This window comes from Necator americanus, chromosome I, assembly GCF_031761385.1.
Source record: "Necator americanus strain Aroian chromosome I, whole genome shotgun sequence".
NCBI lineage: Eukaryota > Metazoa > Nematoda > Chromadorea > Rhabditida > Ancylostomatidae > Necator > Necator americanus.
The window spans coordinates 14,914,484-14,938,943 of NC_087371.1; the positions used below are offsets into that span (position 1 = coordinate 14,914,484).

General features: G+C 42.3%; 4 protein-coding genes across 8 annotated transcripts; 2 read left to right on the plus strand and 2 right to left on the minus strand.

Moving 5' to 3' along the window:
• Nucleotides 1-2,962: 2,962 nt before the first annotated feature.
• RB195_005587 (uncharacterized protein) lies at nucleotides 2,963-5,901 on the minus strand (the record flags this gene model as incomplete). Of its 2 annotated transcripts, none has more annotated exons than XM_064178182.1 (9): nucleotides 2,963-3,151; nucleotides 3,231-3,323; nucleotides 3,377-3,545; nucleotides 3,603-3,802; nucleotides 4,140-4,239; nucleotides 4,439-4,544; nucleotides 4,604-4,740; nucleotides 5,049-5,191; nucleotides 5,848-5,901. In XM_064178182.1, 9 exons carry the CDS (start codon nucleotides 5,899-5,901, stop codon nucleotides 2,963-2,965), a joined length of 1,191 nt encoding a protein of 396 aa, XP_064035257.1. The 2 variants fall into 2 exon arrangements, with proteins under 2 accessions (XP_064035257.1, XP_064035258.1); XM_064178183.1 differs by lacking the exon at nucleotides 5,848-5,901 and adding an exon at nucleotides 5,503-5,589.
• RB195_005588 (uncharacterized protein) lies at nucleotides 5,791-9,938 on the plus strand (the record flags this gene model as incomplete). 2 transcript variants are annotated; one of them, XM_064178184.1, is made up of 9 exons in its annotated part: nucleotides 5,791-5,881; nucleotides 5,948-6,033; nucleotides 6,142-6,246; nucleotides 6,298-6,351; nucleotides 8,207-8,902; nucleotides 9,266-9,415; nucleotides 9,479-9,634; nucleotides 9,703-9,804; nucleotides 9,864-9,938. In XM_064178184.1, the coding sequence occupies 9 exons, from the start codon at nucleotides 5,791-5,793 to the stop codon at nucleotides 9,936-9,938; spliced, it is 1,515 nt and encodes a 504-aa protein (XP_064035259.1). The 2 variants fall into 2 exon arrangements, with proteins under 2 accessions (XP_064035259.1, XP_013298908.2); XM_013443454.2 differs by lacking the exons at nucleotides 5,791-5,881; nucleotides 5,948-6,033 and adding an exon at nucleotides 6,522-6,593.
• A 258-nt stretch (nucleotides 9,939-10,196) lies between these two features.
• Nucleotides 10,197-23,686, minus strand: RB195_005589 (uncharacterized protein; the record flags this gene model as incomplete). 3 transcript variants are annotated; one of them, XM_064178186.1, is made up of 21 exons in its annotated part: nucleotides 10,197-10,343; nucleotides 10,453-10,501; nucleotides 10,577-10,734; nucleotides 10,791-10,913; nucleotides 10,969-11,073; nucleotides 11,244-11,365; nucleotides 12,909-13,024; nucleotides 13,665-13,800; nucleotides 13,859-13,960; nucleotides 14,051-14,155; nucleotides 14,217-14,374; nucleotides 15,174-15,322; nucleotides 17,525-17,667; nucleotides 17,782-17,858; nucleotides 18,447-18,559; nucleotides 18,612-18,760; nucleotides 18,846-18,955; nucleotides 20,864-20,988; nucleotides 21,094-21,188; nucleotides 21,249-21,290; nucleotides 23,677-23,686. In XM_064178186.1, the coding sequence occupies 21 exons, from the start codon at nucleotides 23,684-23,686 to the stop codon at nucleotides 10,197-10,199; spliced, it is 2,334 nt and encodes a 777-aa protein (XP_064035260.1). The 3 variants fall into 3 exon arrangements, with proteins under 3 accessions (XP_064035260.1, XP_013298909.2, XP_064035262.1); XM_013443455.2 differs by lacking the exons at nucleotides 10,197-10,343; nucleotides 20,864-20,988; nucleotides 21,094-21,188; nucleotides 21,249-21,290; nucleotides 23,677-23,686 and having other exon boundaries at nucleotides 10,393-10,501; nucleotides 18,846-19,038; XM_064178185.1 differs by lacking the exons at nucleotides 10,197-10,343; nucleotides 10,453-10,501; nucleotides 10,577-10,734; ... (13 more) ...; nucleotides 18,846-18,955; nucleotides 23,677-23,686 and adding an exon at nucleotides 23,115-23,241 and having other exon boundaries at nucleotides 20,860-20,988.
• RB195_005590 (uncharacterized protein) lies at nucleotides 20,320-20,631 on the plus strand (the record flags this gene model as incomplete). Its single annotated transcript, XM_064178187.1, has 2 exons — nucleotides 20,320-20,419; nucleotides 20,501-20,631. The coding sequence occupies 2 exons, from the start codon at nucleotides 20,320-20,322 to the stop codon at nucleotides 20,629-20,631; spliced, it is 231 nt and encodes a 76-aa protein (XP_064035261.1).
• Nucleotides 23,687-24,460: the final 774 nt, after the last annotated feature.

Genomic DNA, 24,460 nt, shown 5'->3' on the forward strand with positions numbered 1-24,460 from the left:
GTATCTCTATACGTAAGCAATCGATACTCCTTAAAAAAAGCAATACCAGTCTCTCGAAGCTTGCCCGTGCGAGGCATGTTTCGCACCTCATTAGAAGATGAGGGCCAATGATGGATGATGTGATGGGCGGGACATAAGGTAAACGCGCAAAGCTCTGCTGGCAGTATTAACTGCTGCGCAGCGCAATTACCGATCGCTGTTGCTAGTCGTTTCCCTTAAGGATAGGTGGTCGCGGGGGGATGTGGGTACGTAACGATACGCACCCTTGTAAACAGTCTGGCTTAGTGGTTTTTTTTTCCTAGAAGCATGCTTTGCCTTACTACAGCGTCTTATGCGATGTGGTACGTGGCTTCGATTATTTGTACATATAATAATTGTTCCCGTTTTTTTTTCTCTCCTTTGTTTTATAACACGTTTAAAAGTGTGATCTTTGATCCGGTGATGTGATGATTTTGAAGATATTGGACGGTTGAACCTCTTTACATTTTGCATAATAACAGTATCACTCTGATATCCCATTGAGCTTAATCCTCAGTAATGGTGCCCTCATTTAACGATTTTTGGGACACTTTCTTTTAATTTATTACTAACAGTACTGGTGTTATATTGTTTGTATACAAAAGATTAGGATAATAGATGCTAAGATCCGCATTTTACATACTTAACAGCATATTTGGAAATCCCATTAAATCTTCCTGTGAATCATTCTTTTACTGGATATATCAGGGGCTAGCAATGGATTCGATAGATTCGTGGCATTGTGGACATTGTGCATTTACGAGCCTCTGTAGTTTTCAAGCACAACTAGTAATTTTATAAAACAATCTTTGTTTTTCTATCCCCAAATCCTTTTAGTTTTTGTTTTTTGTGTGTCGAGGTAGAACTAAGCTGATGTTTTCCTGCAAAATACAGGACGGAACAAATCCGGAAGAACACATTCGAAACAGCTTTGTGTGGTCCTATCCCTTAACGATGCTGCTTATTACACGAGAGAAAACGGCAATTGTGGTATGGTCGAAATGAAATGAAGTACGGTGCAGTGGCGTATGCGGTTACGGTCAAGCTAAGGTTGGAATCAATGTGGGACCATCGCGAACTGCAGCAAGAAATGGTGCTAACAAGGGTCCTCTCTTACGCAACTGCGCCGTGCTTGACGTCGTTTTGACCCTACTATACTTCGTTGCCCAGCATTCGCAATCCAACTGGTATAACTCAAACAAGCAACTGAAGCTGTCCTACCGGTTGTAGATGATTTCCAGCATACTAGCATACACTTCCACTACGTTTATGCGGCTCAAAAGAAGAAAATGTTTGTACACCGTGAAATCAAAATTTATCTATATTCAGTTTGTAAATGCAATAGCATGTAAATGAAGACTAGCAAAAAAACCATGAAATCCACATACCGCTCCAAATGAGCAAGATAATCCCGAATGGAAAACTAGAGCAAAAATAAAACAAATACGCACATGCCAACGTTGAATGTAATGCAATATAATATATGTACATGAGGGGATAGTATGATGAATGAGACCATTGGTTTGGTCATGTGATGTCATCAAAACGTGTAATCAATAAGTGGCGTGATAACAAACACATAATATGGGTAAGTAACGAAATTGTGAAATGAAGCACAGTGCACAACAAACAGATAAGCATACTCGAGGTAAGCTGACACTAGTGAATATTTTTCGATGAGTTTCCTTTCTTTCTGCTGAACAACAGTCGCAGATGCGAAAGTTGGAACCAGCTACGTGCTAGTTTTGGACCGCTGGCAAGGTAATCCCTTCACCTCTAACCTTTCTCCTATCTTTCTCTACTTGATGAACGTCTCTGACTTTTCTTGGGGTTTTCCTTTCTTTTTTGACAATTTGATTCGGGTTCGTGTTGATCACGCTTATCCGCAACTTCTGGTTCTTGTTAACACTAGGTGCTTTTCTTAGTTTTTCAGCTGTACATTACGTTTGCTGGAAATTTATATAGCTCAATCACAGTCACAACAATTTGAACTCTGGTGCAGTTGCGTAAGCGACTGCACCCGAAGTGGTGTAGTGGAGCCAACGGTTGCGATCGAAGCGGCACATTGCTAATTCCACTTGTATTACAGAGAAGAGTTGGCAAGATTTCCACCTTGAACGCTCCGCGGCACCGCTTCGACCGCTTACACAACTGCACCTGGTTTCAGGTTGTTCTGATCAGACTTAAATCTGAAACTGATCGACAGACGAGAAGCATTGGCGAAGGTAGCTTTATATGACACCATAGAATGAATGAACGCATTAAAATGTGCATTGATTTTAAAGGGCGCTCAGTTCCGAGAACATTGATGCCGTGGTATGCGTGCAATTAAGAATAAAATAGATGCATATTTCTGTTAGTCATGTAGCAGGGTCAAAACGACATGAAGCACGGTGCAATTGCGTACGCGGCTTCTCTCGAGGCGGTGCGGTGGAGCGTAGCGGTTAGGAGCGCACTGGAACCTTTGTTGGCACCACACATCGCTGCAGTTTGCGATGGCCTCACCTAGGTTCCAAGTGCTGCCTCCACCGCGCCGTTCCGAGCGCGTACACAAATGCACCGTGCTTCATGTCGTTTTGACCTGACTATAAATACAAGATCATCGTTTGTTCGACTATTTGAGTCTACATGTTCAAGTGAAAATCCCATTAACTTGACCGGAACTCTATTACAACATCCTATTTCTGACGTAAAACTGCGTACGCTGAGGCGTAGATGGATCGATGTGTGCATTTTCCTCCTGTTATAGCATTGATAATGACTCTAGAATTGTCAGCTTTCCTCTAAATGAAACATCAATATCACAAAGATGCCAGAGTTCTGCTACTACGTGCTGTATATTGCTGCAAGAGAGGCGTTGCCCTCTTACAACTTCAAGAGAGCAACTTTATTTAGTTCTTCATGTTTTTTCTTATCATTCAGATGAGTGATTGGTTTAGCACGGCTACCATTTCACAAGTTTGATAAGTTTACTCTTTGGATAATTCCTAATGAGGTATTTACGAGCTTCATTATAGGCCAAAATGTACAGACCAACAAGTGGAGCGATCGCCCATACATGTGGGGGCGGAGCATGAGTGTCCATAAAGTATTGACTTACAGGAGTGTAGACGAACATGACCAGAAGGAGAATCTGAAAATGTGAATGCGCTTACTTTTATATAATATTTAACTGCTTAATTGTTACTTTTGCTCACAAACTGCATGCAAACCTCAATAATCACAGCAAATATCGATACTACGTTGGTGATACCATGTCTGAAGACAGAAATTCGTCTTGTGGCGCAGTTATATAGATGAAATACCTGGAGGGAATTGCTATGTTTACTCTGGAACTCCACTGCAAATGTTAACTAACCTGTGACATCACAAGAACAATCTGCCAAGCTGCAGCAGCCTGTCCTTTTATGAATAGCTGTTGGTTTTCATCATAAACCACTCCATCACTGGTGGTGAAATTTGCCGCGCCAATTTTCCAGTGATGCTCAGCTGTGAACAGCAAATCGTTGAACGTGATATTGTGATACCTAAATATTTTCTTTTCTTTTTTCTCAAAAAAAAACTTGAATCAATATTAAACTAACCAGTAGACACTCAAATATGCTGCGATACAACCTATGGTGATTCCAGTACCCGCGAATAAATATGCATAGACTAGTAGTCCTTTCGATAATAAACGAGTTTTTCCACTTCGTGGACGAGTTAACATGATATCCTGCTCAGGTTGTTCGTAGGCTAACGAAACTGCTGGTGGCATTTCCGAGGCAAGATCAATGGAGAGGATCTAAATACTGTACGAAAAGAATGTACAGAGAAGTGCAGATCTCTACATGTGGGTTTTGCTTAGGGTACTGTGGTGGGCAGTAAATTTATTGACATCTGTAGTTTCGAACATTTGAAGTAACAAGCTAAGTGGTTTAACAATCCAAACCATACTCATTGACATTTCCAGATTCACGGTCTGGGCAGGACTTAGTTGTTAAGGACTGATGGACAAAACGACAAAGCAAATGCGAAAGTGGTTACAAAGTGAAAAATGGGGCCAACAAAGGAAGATCAACCAACGTTAGCTGACAATTTAGTATACCCATGTATAAAATCGTCATGACGCAAACGCTTACCTGCATTGGTGATAGTCCTAACGGGAGTCCAAGGATGAACGTGAGCATTATTGGGAAAATTTCAGGCCAGAGATGTGCAAAAGTGTAGGCCAGGGATAACCTGGAAAGTAGGTATTGATTACTTTGAAGCAGCAGACGAGGAGAATCACTGCCGGGTTATATTTTATCTATGAGGTATCAATAACTGGAGACTACGTCTTTAAAAACAATTTCAAAATGAAAACAAGTAGCAAGTAGTAAATACATAGACCCAGAGGGAAGGACCACTATTAGTTGGTAAATTTTAGATCTAAGATCACCTCAGGTTATCGAATAGCAGTCGACCCTCTTCGATACCCATTACAATTGATGCAAAATTGTCATCCAATAGCACAATATCAGCAGTTTGTCTTGCAATGTCACTACCTTAATAGAAATCTATTTGGCTTAAGAAAGAGAAAAAATTAGCCATGATCAGATCTTACCGCACAACCCCATAGCAATGCCCACGTTAGCGTGAGCAAGCGCTGGAGCATCGTTAACTCCCCCTCCAGTGACCGCTACAGTTTCACCACGTCGTTGCACTTCTTGCACTATCAGTAATTTCTGTTCGGGATTTGTCCTTAAAAGAGCGAAATCTGCTCAGTGTAATAGTATAATAGTTGACAAAAAAAGAATTACCAATGGTTTTATAATGAGCACTTCCTAATTATATAGTTGAATCTCGATGATATTTTTCGCATATGTGTTTGGGTTTTTGTCCCATCATCTTTGAATTTTATAAAGATAATTTACTGTTGCGGTTAGTTATTTTCGTTAGAAAATTTGATAGAGCAGAGACAATAACAGAAGCAATATTTTAAATATAATTAAATCAACAACAATATATAACATTAGATATAATTAAGGCGAAAAAACAATCAGTCTCACCTGGCAAATACTATATATTTATGTCTGAGCAGTATATCCCACTCAATTTGATCATAATCCTGTAACTGCTCTCCGGTAACCACACACCAATCACGACTTGGGTTAGGCTTCGGTTGGGATTGTGAGATCGATGAGTTCGAACCCTAGGAGATGAAAGTTTCAGTCATGGCATGATACTGTAACCATATCAGAGCAGAGCGGATCTGCGAGGGAAACAGATTGTACTCTTCAGAGGATTAGAATCAGAATTGAAAATACAATAGAGAATACATCTATAATGGTCGACCGTATTGATTTAGGAAATATTTGTCTGTCCCACTACCATCTTTTCAAAGGAATCACCCCACGAATCTGGCGTAGTACCGATTTTCGTTGGAGTTTACCTATATCGGGTCGTAGATTATGTATACACGGGTGGTTTCCCTCATTTCTACCTGTATCCCTGCAAACAGACGGCTCCAGAACGCTGTTTCTTACGACGTCCTCTATTGCAACGGCCACTCTTGCGCCCTGCCCCGCCTTCAATTCGTCGAAAATCCATTTGGACGCCCCGATGGGCAATTCACCGACAAATCGCAGGCGGGGCGGGGCGCAAAGGTGGCGCGTTCTAGTAGAAGTCGTCGTGAGAAACAGCTTTCCGGTGTCGTCCGTTTACACTGATACAGGGAGGTATGAAACCTATGAACCTAGGATATACAGGACCTGCGGCCAGATTTCTCCACGAAATTCTTCCAACCGAAGTATGATCTGGTCCTCGTCCCTTTTGAAAGGGAAGCGATCGAGCAAATCGAAGATTAACCTGAGAACAAGTGACACAGATAATCTTGGAATTGGTTGATGTTAGGGCTATCATGGACAAATCCAACAAGTTCATATCACAGATGCATGATATCACATAGCGCTGATAAATCACTCTTCACAACCGAACGTCTCAGTCAGTTTTTACCATTCGCGCGTAGCAACTGGTCTATTAACGTCTTCAGTGGTAAGTGGCAGATTCTGGAGCGATATTGGTGCACATATCGAGGATCAACGGCTCCAAAACTGAGCAAAAGCTCATTTGCAGTCTCAATATTGCATTTCTCGTCTTCAGATGCGCGTATTCTACGTCGTAAAAGCGTTGCAAATAGTAGTGGCTGCCGTGGTGATCTTCCGACTGTTGCACATCGGCAACTTTTGTGAGACCCGTCATATTCACGTGAGTACTTACAAAGATGGTCAGTTCACACCCTTAAAGAGCCCGTTTCAGTCTCGAAGCGAATGTTTGGGTGCCATGAAACTCGCAATACCACCTCTGAATTCGGTATGTCCAGCTCATGCGATCTGCATAGAACTAATTCTCAGTAACTAGTGAGAAAGGGCTTCGAAAAAAAAAAGCCGACAGATATTAACCCTTCTAACAGTCACCCACCTCTGCAGGCGCAATCCCTGTAGATTAGTTTGTGTCTGCGCACTAAGAGAGCTTTTTCCTAGGATCTCAGCATAGGTGATGCTGAAAAAGCTGCGACGGCCGGTAGACTAATACGGCCGCGAAGAACGGTTGTGGTGAGTGAGAATACCATACCTTATTATAATACGATTATGGTAACTAGCAAAGAACGGTTAGTCGAGAGTTTCCACCAAAAAAAGACACCCAAAATCGAATTGAAATAAGCTGCACTTCATACTAGGCTAGATGGAACTTTTGGTATGCTCTGTGGCCTGACGTTTCGACACTTACGTCTCTATCAGAGGCTTGAAATTGTCGTTTTATTTGCTAATTCTAATTCGGATTACCAAATATCTTATCCGGAAGGTTATGCACAATTGGTAAAAGGTGTGACTGGACGATCGATGGTTTGAAGACGTCCTAGTGCCAACCAAGCCTTTCATTCCTGCTGAGTTGAGAAATTGTTACGAGACTTGTCTGGAAGAATTGGGGCACTAATTTGACTCGTTGGCTGGTCCCTGCATGGAATTATATAAGCCAAGAAACGAAATCCTCAACGACTCCTAATCGCAGTAAAATGCGTTGGCGCACTCTGGCGCACTGATACGCTTTATCCTTACATTGGCACTTTATCCCCCAAATGAGGCAGGTGAAGCCGCCCTTCCATTATCATCCTAGATGCGGGTGACACATACACAACTGCAGTGAGTGTCAGCTTTGGTGCGGATCATCTCCGATACAATACGGTGTGATTGCGCTTGCCCCGTTTGCAGAATTCTCTTCAATAAACTTATGTTAACGTCAGCAGAGAAGTCAGGGAGAGAAGATATATTTGGTTGTCTGAGCAGCGAATAGATTGGCATTTCTAAGTCTCCGAAGAAGACGTAGGTGTCGAACCGTCAGACCAAAAAGCATAGTAAAAGTCCCACCTAGCATCCTGTGAGCTACCGTATATTTTAGTTCTATTCTATACAAAGAATGCCAAGGTTCAAGGACAAGAGAAGATGTAATTTATTACGGTCAGAATTAAGTAGGAAAGTTTGAGGTGGATATGGTTATATTGCGCTAATAGTCGCAACTGTAAATAACGACAAAAGGGGCGGCTGCCGACAGAGTACATGTCCGCATTAGAAATAGAATAATCGTATCATTCCGAATGCACCAGATTTTCTTTTTTTGCATATGGCGTAACTCAAATGAAGGCATCTGGAAGCTTCGATAGGTTCCACATTTTGCTGCGTTCACCACTCTAAACAATTTTACAAAAGTGTTACGTATTTCTGGATAAATCGAAAAAAAAACAGCATATAGAGACCCGTATGTAACTGCTACGTATCTACAGTCTTCAAACAAAACATGAATTCAGAGTATATGCGCCCTTAGTATCCATAGGCGATTGCAGTGCCGCCGAACTGTGGTGTTTTGGAGGCTCAATAATGGTTGTTCCAACACACTGTGGATTTTTACATTTTCCATCGTTACTAGGGGCAAGAAGAAAAATTGTGTTTATCTCGTTTTCATGAGGACAAAACTTCAAAGAACGGTGTTTTGAAAATATTGCTTGAAATACAGGAGTGAATGTACAACAAAATGGAACTTTTATCCGGTTCAAAGTGGATCTAACATACACCATTCTTCTTCTCCTTCCTTTTACACAAGAATGGATTGAAAAGCACACAAGAATAGAATTTCTCAGAGTGATCATCAGTTAAAAATCTGCTCGTTTCAGATACTAACAAAAAAAGACCTTACTCTAGAAGAGGTCCACGAAGAAAATACAAGACGACGCAAAGGAATGCTGAATAGTTTGGAAGAACCAAAACAGGAAAAAGTTGCTAAGACTGAGGATCTCTCAAAAGCTATTGTCGCACCAAAAGCTGAAAGCCACGTCGCTCACAATGATTCAGCATCAGTGCCACCGAAAGCAAAGGTCGAGCCAATTGTGGAGAACGACAAGGATCGCGATGAGAAGCATGTTACTGAGGAAGTGAAGAGGAGAATAATAAAGAAGGCGGTGAGAATTGAGCCCTTGATCGAGAGGGAAAGTAAGGAGGCAGATGATAAGGCGGAACAACCACCGAAATCCGATACACCTGAAGCAAAGGAACACTCGAAACCGGAAACACCTAAAGAACACTCGAAACCCGAAACACCTCAGGCAGAAGGACAGTCGAAACCTAAAACACCCGAAGCAAAAGAACATTCAAAGGAGGAAAAAGTAGTTAAGGATCAACATGACCTTAAAACAATAGAAATTAAGAAAGAGAACTCCAAAGAGAAGGAGACGAACGTCAAGCCAACGGTGGAAAAAGAAAAGATTGTGGCAAAGGCAGCCACTCTGAAACCAGCGGAGAAAGTCACCGAGCATGTTCCTACGAGGCCACCAACAGTCAAACTAGTGAACACTGTCCTAAACTGTTTGGAGGTAAGCACCCACAATTCAAAAACATTCAAAAAATTAATGAAACTGCTCGTATTTTCTGCGAAAAAAAAGGACGGGCGAGCGTTTTTGGCAGGTAAAACTCAAAAAAAAAAACTAATTCAAGATTAAAACTGTACCGGGAGTCAAATCTCTCAAAATAAAAAAAAACGAATTACTTTCAATGTTTTAGTTCTGATGCGGTCGCGTTCACCAGTAGACAACTATCCAAATAGATGGACGTAATTTTTCTTCTCAAAAAGAGCTTCAGTTCTGAAAACGTCAAAATATTGTGGTTTTTCGCATGAAATACGAGCAGCATTGTAGATCCCCTTGGAATCCCCATAACTTAGAACGGACATGTCTCAGAGCAGTGTGCAAGACGTCCTCGGTTTCGGTGACATCGACCTGTCGCAAAGTTTCGCGCTTCGACTTCCTCTCGCTTGCCTTATCGTGAGTATGATTGGAACAGGCGCTAGCATGGTACACACCTTTACGAATCTATCCAGACCACGAAGAGTACGTTTCGCTTAAGAAAGTTGATTCCGGCAACCACAATCTTTTTGAAAGAAATTGGTTCAGTGTCGGACATTTTTGGAGAATGTGGCGCAAATTGTACTCTGGAGTGTCTCTGGCTTCGCACTGTTCCTTTTACGTCAAGATTGGGAGACGACGTGGAACAATTCAAGTGCCGGGACATTTGAACCTGACTATCCTACCGCATGGTATTGTTCAGAGGTATGAGACAGTACTTATAGTTTGCAAAAACAATACTACATTAAAACCGTCTGGTTTCACCATTCCAGCTTATTTGCTACGTGATGATTGTCGTGTTTCTCATAGAAACATACTTCTACGACTACTGTTTCTATAAGATCTATGTCGAAGAGAGCGTCGGCAATTATACGGTAGGCGAAACACTTGCACAGATGTTCACTAACAACAACCACTCACTAACCCAATTCAGGTTGTTGATCGACCTGACTATGGGAATTCGATCTATAGCAGTACCTTGGAACCAACTGAAAATATCGCGCTGTAACTCATTATTGATCGATCGTATAGTTTGATAAATATGATCGTGTGGAACGAATTACAAAAACTGATGTAAAAGCTCAAAACGATGTTCTTTTCCGCATTTGTAACTCGTTAGAGAAAATATCATTTCAAATCCTCAAGTAAAAAGGCAGGTTTGGAGGTTTATGGTTAATTTCAGATTGAGTTGTTCTGTAGCTACAACTTCTATTCAAGACAAACAATAAATGAGTTAGTGGAAAAAGGAACAAATAGATAGAAAAGCCTATATGGGACAGAGTGAGTGACAAAAAGAAGAGGAATGGAGGACTGCTACAGCATCACTCACCTTTCCATTCGCGTCACCTATCAAACCAATCTGTGTTGCTACCGCCTTTGCGGTTGTAGGATGGTCACCAGTAACCATGAAAACCTAGATGGTCAAGATAGAGACATTCCTCCAAATTATATTAGCAGGACGACTACAGATAGAGGAGAGAACAAAAAATATCCAAACAAAGGGAAAGAAATGGCAAATTTGCCTTGATTCCGGCCCCTTTGCACTGTTGAATGGCGGCAGCTGTTTCCGGCCTGGAAACTGGGACAATTCCTCACTTATACTTTTTTCGATTTTCGATTCAAAATTCGCATTTTTGCAAAGCTTACCTTGGAGGATCCATTATGGCAGCCATCCCAAGGAAAACAAGATCTTCTGGCCAACGATCCTCGCCGGAACCAAATTTAGCGTTTATAGAAGCATTGAAATGAGCTTGGGCAAAGGCGATCACTCTTCGTCCAGAACTGCCCAGTGATTCCCATGCTGTCTGAAACAACGCCGCGTTGATCCTTTGCGTAGCGCTGATAGTCTTCACTAAAACACCTGACAATCCTGTCTGAACTTATCGTCAACGTCAACAATGTCTTTCTGAACACGAGCCTTCTTACATTTCCCTAAAATCACTTCCGGCGCACCTTTCATCATTACCACATATCGCGCTTCTTTCTAAATTTCATTACTTTGTTAAAATAGTACAAGACTTGAGAACAGGAGTACCCACTTCTCTCAGCTCGGGAAGATTTTCAGGGCACTGCACATCAGCCAAACATCTACAGACAACAAGTTGCCATCGACGGATTGAATTGAATGGAATCTCATGCACTGACTGAACAAGACGTAATAGCGACAGTTCATAATTTCAATTCAATTACAGTGAAGGATAGCGTAAAAAATGTACACGTCATTGTATTGGAAGAAATTAATGGAAAAAGGCTTCTGAAGATTATAACAAACATGCTGACTAGTTGATAATTTAGTGAAGAAATCCCAACTAACGTGATATCTTTGACGAATAGCTTCCACACTCGCGTTCAGCTCCACGTACTTAACAAGTGCTACATCGCTTGGAATGCCGAAAATCTCATTTTTACGACTTTTCGTTCGATTTGTTCCAAGATCTACAAAGAAAAAATGATGACACTGATAAGATACCCGCATATTTCATCAACGGATATGAAAATCACTTTATAATCTCTACTGACACTAATTAGGCACTTCTTGGGAATATTCACAGTGGTTCGCCGTTTGTTTGGAAGATCACAAGCACTGTGAAGGAAAATACGATAACACATGTGACCGCGCCCGACATTTCTGACTCAGATTTCTACGACACGTCTTCTTCGATTTATGAACACTAAGTCTTCCTCTGCTCCGTCCCAACTTAAGCTGCATCGCGGCTATCAGTGCGGAAAATTTTGACGCTACTGTATACATTCGACAAAGGGAGCATAACTTCTTTTTTTCTTCATAAAAATCCAGACAATTTAACATTCTTGGAAGAGCTAACACTAAATTACAATCAGGTCGAAAAGAGCATAGTGCTTAGTGCAATTGCGTAGAAGGTTTTGGCGACGGGGTGTGACCCCTACCCACCTTGAGCGCAACTGCTTGCGCGATAGTCAGGTTTCAGCTCGTTTTGATAGAAAGGACTGTTGGATAGAATTTTCCACTGTGACTCACCCGTAACAAACAGTAATGTTGCAGTCATAGTTTGTTCGGATTAGCTTCAAATTTGTGCACAGTTTGTACAAGTTTTTGAATATGGTCCATTCTTGCAAATGATTTATCTTTCACCTCCATTACGCACAGGACACCTATGGTGGAGTCAAAACGACGCCAAGGACGGTGCAGTTGAGAGAGCGGCTGCACTCGAAGCAGGGCGGTGGAGCGTAGCGGTTCGGATGCAGAAGGACTCATGCGAGCACCATCCATCTCTGCGGTTCGTGATGGTCCCGTATCTATTCCAACCGCCATCTAAACCGCGCCGCCTTGAGCGCAGCCGTTTACGCAACTACACAGTGCTTCATTTCGTCTTGACCCTACTATAATAGTTGCGGTACTTTGCCGGAAAGAAAGAGGAGATTATTCAGATGCGAGTGAGAGTTTTTAACCCAGATGGGACACGTTTTAGATAGATTCCTACAATTCGTGAGGATTACCTGAGATTTCCTAAAGTTTCCCAATCGGAGAAACATTGATGTGCAACAATTTGATCTCCAACATGATGTTGTGAGGAAAAATGTAGTTGGGAGAGGGGTGGGCACTCAGTGGCGCCCTCATTTCCCAAAGCTCTAACTTTTCTCTCTTAGTAACCTTAGTTTACATGTCATAGATTAGCTAAGACTAATGTTTAGGCCTTAGGGCCCGATTGATTTGATTATTTACTTTGAGAAATAATGGCACGACTGAGTGTCCCCCGCCCCTCCTCACTCTCCTACTACATTTATCCTGATGTTATGTTGTATGTTACAATGTTGCGTAGTTTCACGATACTGCAAGATTCTTGCAAGGCCATGTAAGCAAGGAAGTTAGGACTGCTTTAGGAAAGATTTCTTCATCTAACAAGGGGTTTTCTCTTCAACTACGCATGAAACACCCTTTCTTTGCATTTCTGACACTACTGTCTCCAAAAGGAAAACTACTTAATCTCGAATAGCTTACGGGTTGGTTTGGAGGCGGCTTCTCCTAGATCAATACTTTGCTCAAGCGCGGAGAGATCTTCCACACTTGGAAGAGTTGGTCGCCTCCGTTCCGACACTTGCCCGGTGCGTGTGTCACTAAATAGAAATCTTGTTCTACGATTATAAGTCCTTTTTAACAACCTTTTTTGGGCAAGAAAGATATTTGAGGGTAAGTAACTAGGAATGATGGACTTCGTTCTGACGGCATCAAAGTGTTCTGATTTAATTGCTAGTTTTCTATCGCAGTAATACTAGCCTTCAAGGTTCTATTACATTTGTTCTCTGCTTTTTGTTCTGTTGGTTTTCGCAAAGGTACGTTCTGTGCAGTGCATAGGCTTGAGAAGTAGTATGATATAGCGTAGGTTCCATCAAATTTGCAATGATTAACCTATATTTGTCTGTTTTCCGCGCTGGGAAACTACGCTGCGAAAGTCTGAACGGAGATCGTTAATTAACTTTTTTTTCCTAAGGTTCCAAGTTCTAAGTTCGTTTTGGAATAGCAGTACGTCCTCAACGGCAATATGAATGTTTTGTTTGAAGTAAGACAAGCGTTCTACAAGCCCGTAACAAAGACATACGAAAGAAACAATCTGTGTCCAGTATTCACACTAATAACAACCAGATGAGCAGGGAAAATCCCTTGAAGAAAGTTTGAGATTTACGTGGTAGTTATGCTGAACTGCATTCTGGTGGTGAAGTTCTTTCTTTTCTGCTGCATGTCTTGAGGTAAACTCACACAATGGTGAATCGTTTCTTGACAGGTCCACTGAGCATCGCTTCTGAGGCGGACTTCTGAAGTGCCCGCATGGTCGAGACGCGACGCATGGAACGTCGTACGTGTTCGAATTGAGCTCGGTTGCACACCGACATCACTGTAAGGTATTTTTAGAATTAGTTTCAGGCACATTCAAAGAAAAAAGGCCTTAATACCAGTGAGAATGTCGGGAAGTGGTTCTTCCAGACGATCGCCACCAGATTTGACAGCAGATCGCATCGTTCTAATGTGAGGATGCTTTAGATCAACACCAGCCCCTGTAATTCTGATCTTTCTCGGAAATAGTAGGAATATCTCGCTGCACGATTCTAGATAACTCGTAGAATTTAACTATTTTACCAAGCTACCTGTGACCATTCTCCTGTTGAACCACAAATCTGTGACAACCATTTGGTTCATCGTAAGTGTGCCAGATTTATCTGCACAGATTATCGTAGCTGCACCCAGCTCATCTAAAGTGAAGAAGTCATTGGTCTTTGTTGAATGAATTGAGTTCAACAGCTAAACACCTACCTATCAGTTCCAACTTCTTGATATAGATATTCTTCTGAGCCATCCTTCGTGCTATTATCCGCAGTTGCGACATCACCGTGGCTGGCAATCCTTGAGGTACGTTAGCCACAATAATCACCAAAAATCCGATCACAAAGTGGTCTAGCACATTCTCGAACCTACACACGATCGTAAATCATACTGTAATAGCCACATTTCTTTTGACACTATTGGATACTCGTTTTCTACTGTCCCACTATTATTGTTACGGTCGGGTCAAAACGACTTGAAGAACGGTGCAACTGCGTAAGTGACTGCTCTCAAAGCGGTGCATTGGAGCGTAGCGATTAGGATCGAGAGAGGATCGAGATCGAGAGGATTTCTAGCAGCATGAGTTCGTGAGTTCCGCAGGTCCCATCGCGACTCTGTCTTCGCCGCGTCGCTTGGGGCTCAGCCGCCTACGCAACTACGCCGCGTTTCATGTCGTTTTGACCCAACTATATATTCCGTTAGAGTTCCACGACAACCAATCACAAAATGGACGTTTCTTGGATTCTGCTACTTCGAGTTCCGACGATAATTGCTGTTTTCACTCGAGAATAATCATTGCTGTGCTCAACGTACGCGATCTGGACCTTTTCTGATGGAGCGCACCTGCTTTAATATTCTTGAATGAAAAGAGCCAGCGTCCGACTCTTTCGAATCCGAAGACGGTGACAATGTACGCTGCAGAAATGCTCACTACCTCCATTTACATTTATCTACATAACTGCCACACAACTGTTTCATTGGAGCGAGCTAAGTAAGTGCGAAAACGCGGCCGCCCAAGCAAACACAAATGGCAACGACGTTCATAGGACGTCTCTTCATTTCGGTTTTGCGAGGCCAAATCGCGTCATTTTTGCTTCTTATCCAGTGGGACAGTGATGGAGTATAAACACATCCAATGAATGTGTTTCTATAACATGCGACACCTACTTTGCGACAATGCATCCGATGAGAAACATCGCCACAGCCATACATATAGCCAGCACTGAGATAAAATTCGTGAAAATGCGAAGTTCAGTCTGGAGTTTGCTTTTTGGAGGTGGAAGTTGCGTGTGAAGGTTTGCTATTCCACCCAGGACCTGAAATTAAGTTTGCGATATGGATTCAAAAATGTCAGTTTTTCTATGTCTATTCAGTCCTTTTCAGCGCTGTTTATTGTTGGCTCTGTTCTATTATATGTGGTGGGGAACCTTAAAGGCAGCATACCACGAATCTGGGGTGGTACGGATTCAGGTGGAGTATTCGTATACGGCATAGTAGATTATGGAGAGGGGGTGATTCCCGTCCATTTCTTCCTAATTGTCGTAAAAAACGGCCCGGAAGGTGCGGCGCGTGCACAAGGCTGGCGCGCTCCAATCAAACTCGTTGTAGAAAGTAGCGCGCCGGAACGCCCAAAGACGTATTTTCGCCGTTTTTTTACGGCAATTAGGAAGAGATGGACGGGATCACCCTTCTCTCCATAATCTACGATCCCGTGTACGAATACTCCACCTGAAATCCGTACCACCTCAAATTCGTGGGGTGATGCCTTTAAAGGCAGCGTTCGGGAGATTTTCGAAGTTGAAATCTCTCTAAAAATAGGTATAGTCGGATCAAAACGACATGAAACACGGTGCATTTGCGTACGCGCTCGAAATGGGAGGTGGGTGCAACAGTTGGGACTGAGATGAGATCATCTGCAGCGATGGGTGGTGCCACAAGGGTTCCGGTACGCTCCCAACCGCTACGCCCCTCCACGAGAGAAGCCGCGTACGCAATTGCGCCGTGCTTCATGTCATTTTGACGCTACTATAGGGAACGCATAATTCTCAAAGTTTCGCGGTGAAAACGCGCAGATCCATCAGTTCCACAGTCCACAAACCAAAATACAGTTCAGGACGAAGCCTGCGTTTCAGTTCTTTTCTCTCTTCAAAACACATCATGATCTCCATTGATTATCGGATATTTGCTTGTGAGCACAACTACAGTAGGCAAAGGATTCTCGCAATGTCGTCCAAGTCCGTTCGCTATGCAAAATTCCCAACTTTTGACTGTTATCTCCCGTTTTTCGTCGTTCAGAATAGTTCATCTTTGGGTATTTTCCTCTTTTTACCTCTGCCACTCAAATTTCGTTCAAGAAAAAGAGCGTGAATTAGTCATGTGCAGTGAAGACGTCTTTAATTTCCTGATCAAGAACTGGTTGTTGAGTGTTGTTACATTAATTGCTTGATTAATTGCTTACATCATGTGAGTTCTCGTACGTTTACGTCTCTAAATTATATTTGTGTGGTCAAAATGCAGCCGTCGGTACCTATCTTTATCCGATTGATAGCAATGAGCAGGTCTGGAAAAATAACTTTTTGCTTCTTGAGAATTCTAGCGGATTACCTTGAAGACATTACGAGACAAGTTACTGGTCCCAAAGAAGACTCAGAATAAATAATATTTCCGAGATACATGTAGAAAGTTCCATTCATTTTACTGCTGCTGACGCGTGAAATTCTTTGGGAGTTGGAGGCAGGCCGTGTTCTACTTTTGAACATCCTCCATTCTGTTAACATCAACAGCTATTCTCCTCTGGATTACTGCGTGGTCGTTAGTTCTGATGTTGGATAGAATCTCACAGCAAAAGCAAATGTTCAAGTTAAGATGCGGGATTACGAGAGTATCTTTGATTTATTTCATGGTCGGAAACATCTTTTTGTTAGCAAAACATTCTGCGCAGATCCAGTTCGGTAAAATGCTTTGACATGGGTGTAGTTATACTTTTAATCATCACAATATATAGAAACGAAATTTCGCCAGAATCTCATTATGTGTAGAGGATCGGCTGCACCGAGCAAAACATCAACGGGAGCTTCTACTGCCTTGAGTGGGTGAGGGTAAGTGATTTGAGTAGCCAAGTTTGGTCTTTCTTTCTTTCAAGTGTGTACTTACTGTGTACGACACTTGTGAATACGCATCCCCTGTCTACTGGTGAAGAAACCTCAACCTCGAAACTTTTCCGGAATCTTCCCTTCAACAAATACGTTGCCGCAATGGGTTCAAAGCCGTTAACATAATCAACAATAAGAGAGGAAAGTGAGACAAAGTTCAACTCAAACGATCGGACAAATATTTTCTGGTTGTGGGAAATCCTCAGCTGCGTAAGAGAAGTCGAAGCGACTTTTCCTTTATGATGTTTTAAATGACACTTTGTTTACTTCTGTTTGTTTATATTTTTGCTTCTGCTTTCAGTGCATTTCCTATTCTTAATTAATGTGTTTTGAGTACATGAAGGATTGAAGTGAAGCAAAACCCACTGTAAACTTTCCAGTTCTTATCACAATACCAAGTCCGTCACCTTCCGTGCAGTATGACCCTTTGAAGGCGACATTTCTCGAATCGAACACAGAAACGTGTGAGGCGGCCGCCTCTGTTGTACATTCAACTGGGGCCGTCTGACCTGGAAACGGCGCCTTCTCACCAACACTCGAATTCTAGCAGTGCATTTAATTGAAATGTTCTTAAAATTACGCGTCTCTCTTTTATGTGACACTTTTTTCGTTACAGAACTCACCGGTCACTTCAGACACTTCAATAGTAAGGCAGTTCGTTTGAAGGATTCGAATGTCAGCAGGTATTCGGGAGCCGGATCTACAGAACATACAATTAGGGGATATTTTAGTCGAAGAGGCTGGTTCCTCGCTGCTGCACCGTTGCACTGTTACATGTTGCAGCGCTGTTGACCTAACAGAAGTGGGGTAGGATGTAGTTGGGGGAAGGCACTCAGTGGCGCTCTTATTTCTCAGAATAAACAATTAAATCAGTCAGGGCCCAAGCTTAAACTTTAGTCTTAGAGCATCTATGCCATGTAAGCTAATGTTACTAAGAAAAAAAGTAAACTAGAGCGTCGAGAAATAAGGCGCCACTGAGTGCCCTCAAACTACATTTCCCCTAAAAATGATCTCAATAGTTTTGTTTTTTTTTCCTTCTTCGACATCTGTTTCTTACCCAGTATGTCATGGAGATTTTTCTTATTCATAGCTTTGATGGGAGAATTTTGATTTTATCCGAACTATCCTCAAACTCAAACTCAATTCAAAAATATTTGTAAAGGGTGTATTAGTGGTAGAAGTGACATTTCAAAGAAAAAGAGATGCAGAGGAGCCTAAGGATCTAAGGTTGTGTAACATAATAGTAGCAAATCCCACTGGTTATTAGTGAATTTTAAATTTCACAAACCTTATCACTACTAAATCGCCGACGACAATATCCTCGATGTTAACCTCCTTCTCCTCACAATCTCTGATAACAATCGCTTTTGATGGAAGTAACTTTGTGAAACTTTTTACAACCTGAAAATTATTTTCGGTGGTATGAGGACTTTTTTTTGACGGCTGAGCTTACTTTTCTCGCTTTTTGCTCTTGCCACAGTGATAACAAACCCATGAACAACACAACAAGCAAAAGTATGAAGGCACAGTAGAGGTTTAGCGGTTCATTGTAGCCATGTGCGTAATGAACGAAGTAAGCGGCTATTGAGAGAAATGCCGCACCTGGAAACAAAGCCATTCGTGATCACATATGGAGGAACAGTATTCAGTTAACAACGGAGTTAGATCAACCAAACGTCCAACGAACCCGTGAGAAGTAGCCAAAATTTGAAATGGAATTGTCTGATGAACACGTGAAATAGACTCTCTTCCTTTGGTGGCGGAAGCACGTTACCTCCCCCATCACGTAGTCGTTTCCTGTAATGCTCGGGCTGTTGGAATGGACACATGAGGATGTTCGAAAGATCAGGAGTACATGAAAACACCTCGTTATCGTACATATGCTTCGCATATAACAATCTCACTGCTGATCTTTTCACTATTACTACTATAGCCGTTTTGTTCTGAGCCATTAAATTATACTATCGGCTCCCCTCCGAAATTTCCCTCTTTCCGTGTGGTTTTCGAAAGTGGCGAAAGAAGCCACGTCTTTCTTTCGCCACTCTCTCTGTTCGTTCCTTCCTCCTTTTTTCACCACCACCGATAATGAATGATGTCACTACTATCTGCAGTTAGAAAGAAAACGTGAAGAAATAAATCCTAAATAACTTGAAGGCTGCGACCGAAGATTAATGAGGTCTCCTCACCAGCTTATTCAAGCAAAAGCAATGAATAAGCTGCTGAAGGGATCGGAACGTGTACACAGAGGAGTGCTCTAACATACCTCGTTGGTAGTAAAGCAGTTCACATGCCGTTTTTTTTAACGACAATTAGAGAGGGATGAGTGAAACCACTCTCGATACCGCGAACTTACGCGGACGCGTTTCAGATGCGCAAGGGTGGCGCGCTGCAATAGGGGACGTCGTAAGAAACAGCGTTCTTGGGTCGTACCACACCGATACAGGGAGAGATGAACAAAATCACCCTCTTCCCGCGACGACCGAAACCGCCCGCTCGCCCCGGGAACCTGCCGCCCCCAGCGTCCCCGCCGCTGGATCACCTACACCCGCCCCTATCTAACAACGCCCGCGCCTCGCGCCGCGACAGCATACATAGGGGGTAAACGAGCGAAATACGAATAAGTAAACTAGCGAAAGAAAAAGAATAAGTAATTACTTCAAAGAGCGCGGGAAAAGAAACGCAATATAAACAATAATTTAAATCCGATATAAACACCGGCATGATATAATAAGCGTATTTTAAATTAATTTAAAAAAAGACATAAAAAAAAAAGCATCGGCACCAGCCGGCCCCCCCCGATTCCCCCTCTTCCCCACAATCTACGACCCCGTATAGGCATTACCCGCAAGAACCAGTGTCAGCCCAGATTTGTGGGGTGATGCCTTAAATTGAACTGATTAGTTCCGAACTTCTCTTGCAAAGCATAGAAAGCCAGGCGGTTTGCAGAGAAAAACTTGTGAAGCTACGAAGTGCGCTTGTAATGCCATTTTATAGAGTTTTTGTAGGAAGGTGACGACAAGGTCGACCACTAAGTGGTTTGTAGTATTTTTCATGTATTGTTTGTTTGTATCATTGTTAATTATTTACATCGCTCAAGTATTGACTCCTCTTGTGTCTTGTATGCAATCGATGGTCAGGAAGTGCTTCATGTCATGCACAGAATGTTGCGGTTGCGCGGCTTATCAGATCTTCACCGCTATAAAGCAATGAGGCAAATTCAAAGAGAGACTTCGTATCGGACATCTATCATACAGTCTCCAAGTGAGCTTTCCCCTCAAGTTAGCTCTCTTCCTTACCCCGCAGCACCTTCTATTTTTACTTATAAAAATGCTACAATTTCAGTCTGCTCTCACCAGGGATTGGTAGCAAGTTCGATCAAGGTTCAAGCTAGACGGTCGAGCGGTTTTCCGTTCAAGTGCAACCCAAGTTCGAGTGTATGTAGAATACTCATATTTCTGTTACTGTGCAATTAGTATAAAATATTTAAGCCCCGAACTGTTCAGAAGCACCATTTGTAATTCAAGTCCTGCGTGGCAATCAAATTAGGCGTCTCATATCTCGCAGAATCACTTCAGAAGGCTCAAGTGAGTCGAAGCGATCCCTACCTTTTTTTCAAACATTTGAAAAAATTTGGATTTGGCTTTGATCGCCTCATGCGAGGGTTTCCTGAGAAACGTTACTTAGCGAGAGAAATTTCCACGTTACCTTGCCTCCTCGCTGTGCAGTCCATCGCTGCGTTCCGGGAATTCGTGATGAATATATGAATCCGGATAGAGATCTTTAAGTTGCTCGATCGTCAAGTGATGTTCGACGAATGATGTCCCAACTGCCTAGAAGGTTACATTCTCCTTAAATTACGTAACGATTTAGTGATTCCACTACTTCTGATCCATAGATGATAGATGTTCCGATTATTTCAGTTCGTATCCACTTACTTGTCTCGCCTCAGCGATATCTGTTTCTGCAGGTCGTACTTTGCGCTTTCGCCTCCATCTTTCGCAAAAACCGATTTCTGGATCTAGTTTTAAGTCTGGAATTTCAACTCAAAGAAAAACAGTGGAGAGTAGTAGTTCAAAGTGCTGGAACTTACTGTTGCAATGCTTTAATCGGCAGTTACCTTTGCAGTGTCCTTCTGGAAAAAGCAGATTTTGGAAACTGATCTTGTAATCTTTTAAAATGAATATTTCTCATCTTTGTTATCTCAATGAATGATTATAATTACTGTTAGTGTTGGCAAGAAGCATTACCAACACCAACCGCGCCGGTTCTTCTATTTGGTTTGGCGGATGCAAGTAGTGCATCCGTTTTTCCTGATTGCGTGCAGATTTTGGTCAGTGACCTGTTTTTTCGCGAGCGCTCAGCTTTCCCAGCAACTCTCATAGCATCGAATTTTTTTTTTTAGAAAGGATGTCGGAAGGAAATTTGGGCGTAAGCTCGAAGCCTCTCATGTGGTGATTGTGTGTTCTCTCACTGAATCCAATTGTTCTCGACCCTTCTCTTCTCTGTCGCTGAAACGTATCACGTGTCCATCCATCTCACTTCACTTTCTTGGGTAAATGTGGCAAGTTTTCTGATCTCTGATCTAGGAAAAATCACCTCTTTCACTTTTCTGATGTTCCTACCATCCTTCTTTTGGTGGGATATTGACGCTGACGGCATTTTTCTTCTGCTTGCGAAGCACCCAAGTTTTTGTAGCACTGGTCAGAGCAACGAGGACAGTAGTGTTGAGGGATGAGTGTGAGGGCGGTTGTTCTTTTCGTGTACTGTACCCTCCATGCTCGCTTATGCTCCCTACGCCGTTCGTTTACTCCTGCCTAGGAGGTGAGGTCGTTCATTATGTTCACTTCTCAATCTAAATATCCATAGTTTGATCCTTAGTGTATATTTTATTAGTTTAGCGCTTGCGACCCTCCGTTGTTCGCAAACATCAGCCTTTTCAGTTCGAGTTAAAGACCGGTCTTCCTACACTTTTGCCGATTTCGAGAGTCATTCGTTTCTCTTGACTGGTACATGTTATAAGTACAATGCCATCAACGAAGCGATGGCTGCGTAACCGTAGGCCACCAACGGTAGCCCTCCCTGAGCAGAGGTTGTGGATGACTTCCTCCATCCCACTTATTAGTGCAGCGGATTTCCTCGAGTTCCACGGGAAAGCCGCCTATGAGTTTCAGAAGTCCGGAGGACTTAGTGAACGCCTCTCCGGCGATTCTATAGCTCTTCTCTCCATAGGGTAGGGTACTGCTTCTCCATACTGCTTCGCATATTCGGGCGCTTGTTATAGCTCTTGTGCCTCCACAACCGTTCAGGGTCGTTCTAATCCTAGTCTACGTTCTCTGAACCGCTTCATGGATGTATCGGCCCGAGATTTCCCGGAGAGCGGCTTCTCTTGGATGTCTTTTAAACTTCCAGATTTTTCTTATATTTATGAAGATATTTTCGAGAGAAGCAGATTCTTCGTTGATGATGCGGTATCCGGTTAATGAAGCGAAAAGCTCCTAGTTGATAATAGGCTTGGGACGTTATCCTGCAAAACTTTTAATCTCTTTTGGGAAAGAAGAAAGTTCCTCACAGGAAAAGACGTCATTCCATGTAAAACTTTGGAACAACAGCAGCATCACACAGGCAAAACACATTCAACCTGTCAAAATTAGAACAATTTTGATGATTGTGTTAATTAAAGGATAGGTTGAACCGGACAGATATTCCTGAACACGCCTCTTACAAAACTGCTGCTCATTAAAAATAGATGCCAGTTCCACCGGCAATTCTCAGCATCCCGATCTCGTGGAGACATCGTTATTCAATTTTGGAACTGCAGCACATGTTGCATTCAAATCTCACATGATCTGCTTTGTTCGCATGCGAACAAACTTTTTATATAAACCTCGAGAACGTGTAGTGCAGAAGGATTAAGTGAATAGATGGCCTCGGGGGTTCCGCGATCGCGTAAGCGAACCTAGGGGCTGAAAGCAGTGAAACGATCGAAATGTGGTCTCCAAATCGGACAAGGCGCCAAGATCTTCAATTTTGAGTTCACCACGAAGCATCCACAGCAGTTCACGCTCTTTCTCCATCGCAGGCATTCTTTCTGCCGTCTGACGAGCACTATTCGAGAGCATGTAACAGTTGCTCATACAAATAAAAGTACTAACATCCTCTAAATTATACTAACCTGTAACAATATTTGAAAAATCTATAGCGTGGGTATTTGTAACGCTGTTTTTACTTGACAAGCAGCATCAAAGATAAAATACGGGTTTTTTGGCTTGTCAAAAGTCTTCGAGAGAACAAACCAGTCTACCCATTTGAATTCTCCTGGAACAAGTTCCTAATGTTGCCTTCCTTGAACGTTCAGGGGTACAAAATTGATATAACCCGTGCAAAAAACACGTTGCGAATACATCTGGCAAAAAACTATTGAGCAGGAAGTTGGCAGGTAAATCGGGCCCCTTCCGAAGACTGATAGTTCCTACTCAAAAAATCTCCGTGAACGAATTTTGTGGGAAGTAAATACTTACTCAATGTCATCTTCAGTGAACAGCAGGCCGCGAAAATGACGGCAAGACCTGCACTGCTTCGCCAAACTGCTGTGATGGGTACAGTGCGACGTTGGCGACTCTAATGAACTGCAAGTGCAACGATAGGTCGAAAGTGTGGACGTTGGAAGCTAGCCAGTTTATCTCGATCTTTCCGAAACTTGAGAACGGCCAAAGCAAAGCAGGAGATACGGTTGTATTTCCAACAAAAAAGAAACTCTTATATTTAAACAATGAGGGAGAAACGCAAATGAAAAAATGAAACTTAGAATCAGGATCGAACAGCGTTCTTTTCAACACTTCGTTTCCAACACTTGACTGAAACTTTTGAAACGTTCTTCCTACGGAGCTCAAACAATTTCGAGGGATCACAGATGAGAACTTTATCGTGACATGGAAAAGAAATCACAAAAAATTAGTAATGCAATCCAGTATGCGTAATTACCAACCTAAATAAGTGAACTGATTGATCAATTTGAAGGAAAATTTTAAAATGACGTTTGAAATCCAAACATGAAGATTTGTATTTTCCGGTATATTCCCGCAATATTTTCTTGCCCGCTACAATATTACTATTATTACAATGATATTTGTCACGAACACGATCTACGGCTGGATAAGTCGTTTTCTTCCGAACTCTCGAACAACGAGGAAGTTATCCGCAAACAACACTATCTTAAAAACCCAAAAGCCAAAAGTTATTGTCTCATTTGGATTAAAAGTTCATTCTGGTTTAGCGCGGTGCAACCTGGATCTTTCCGAATTG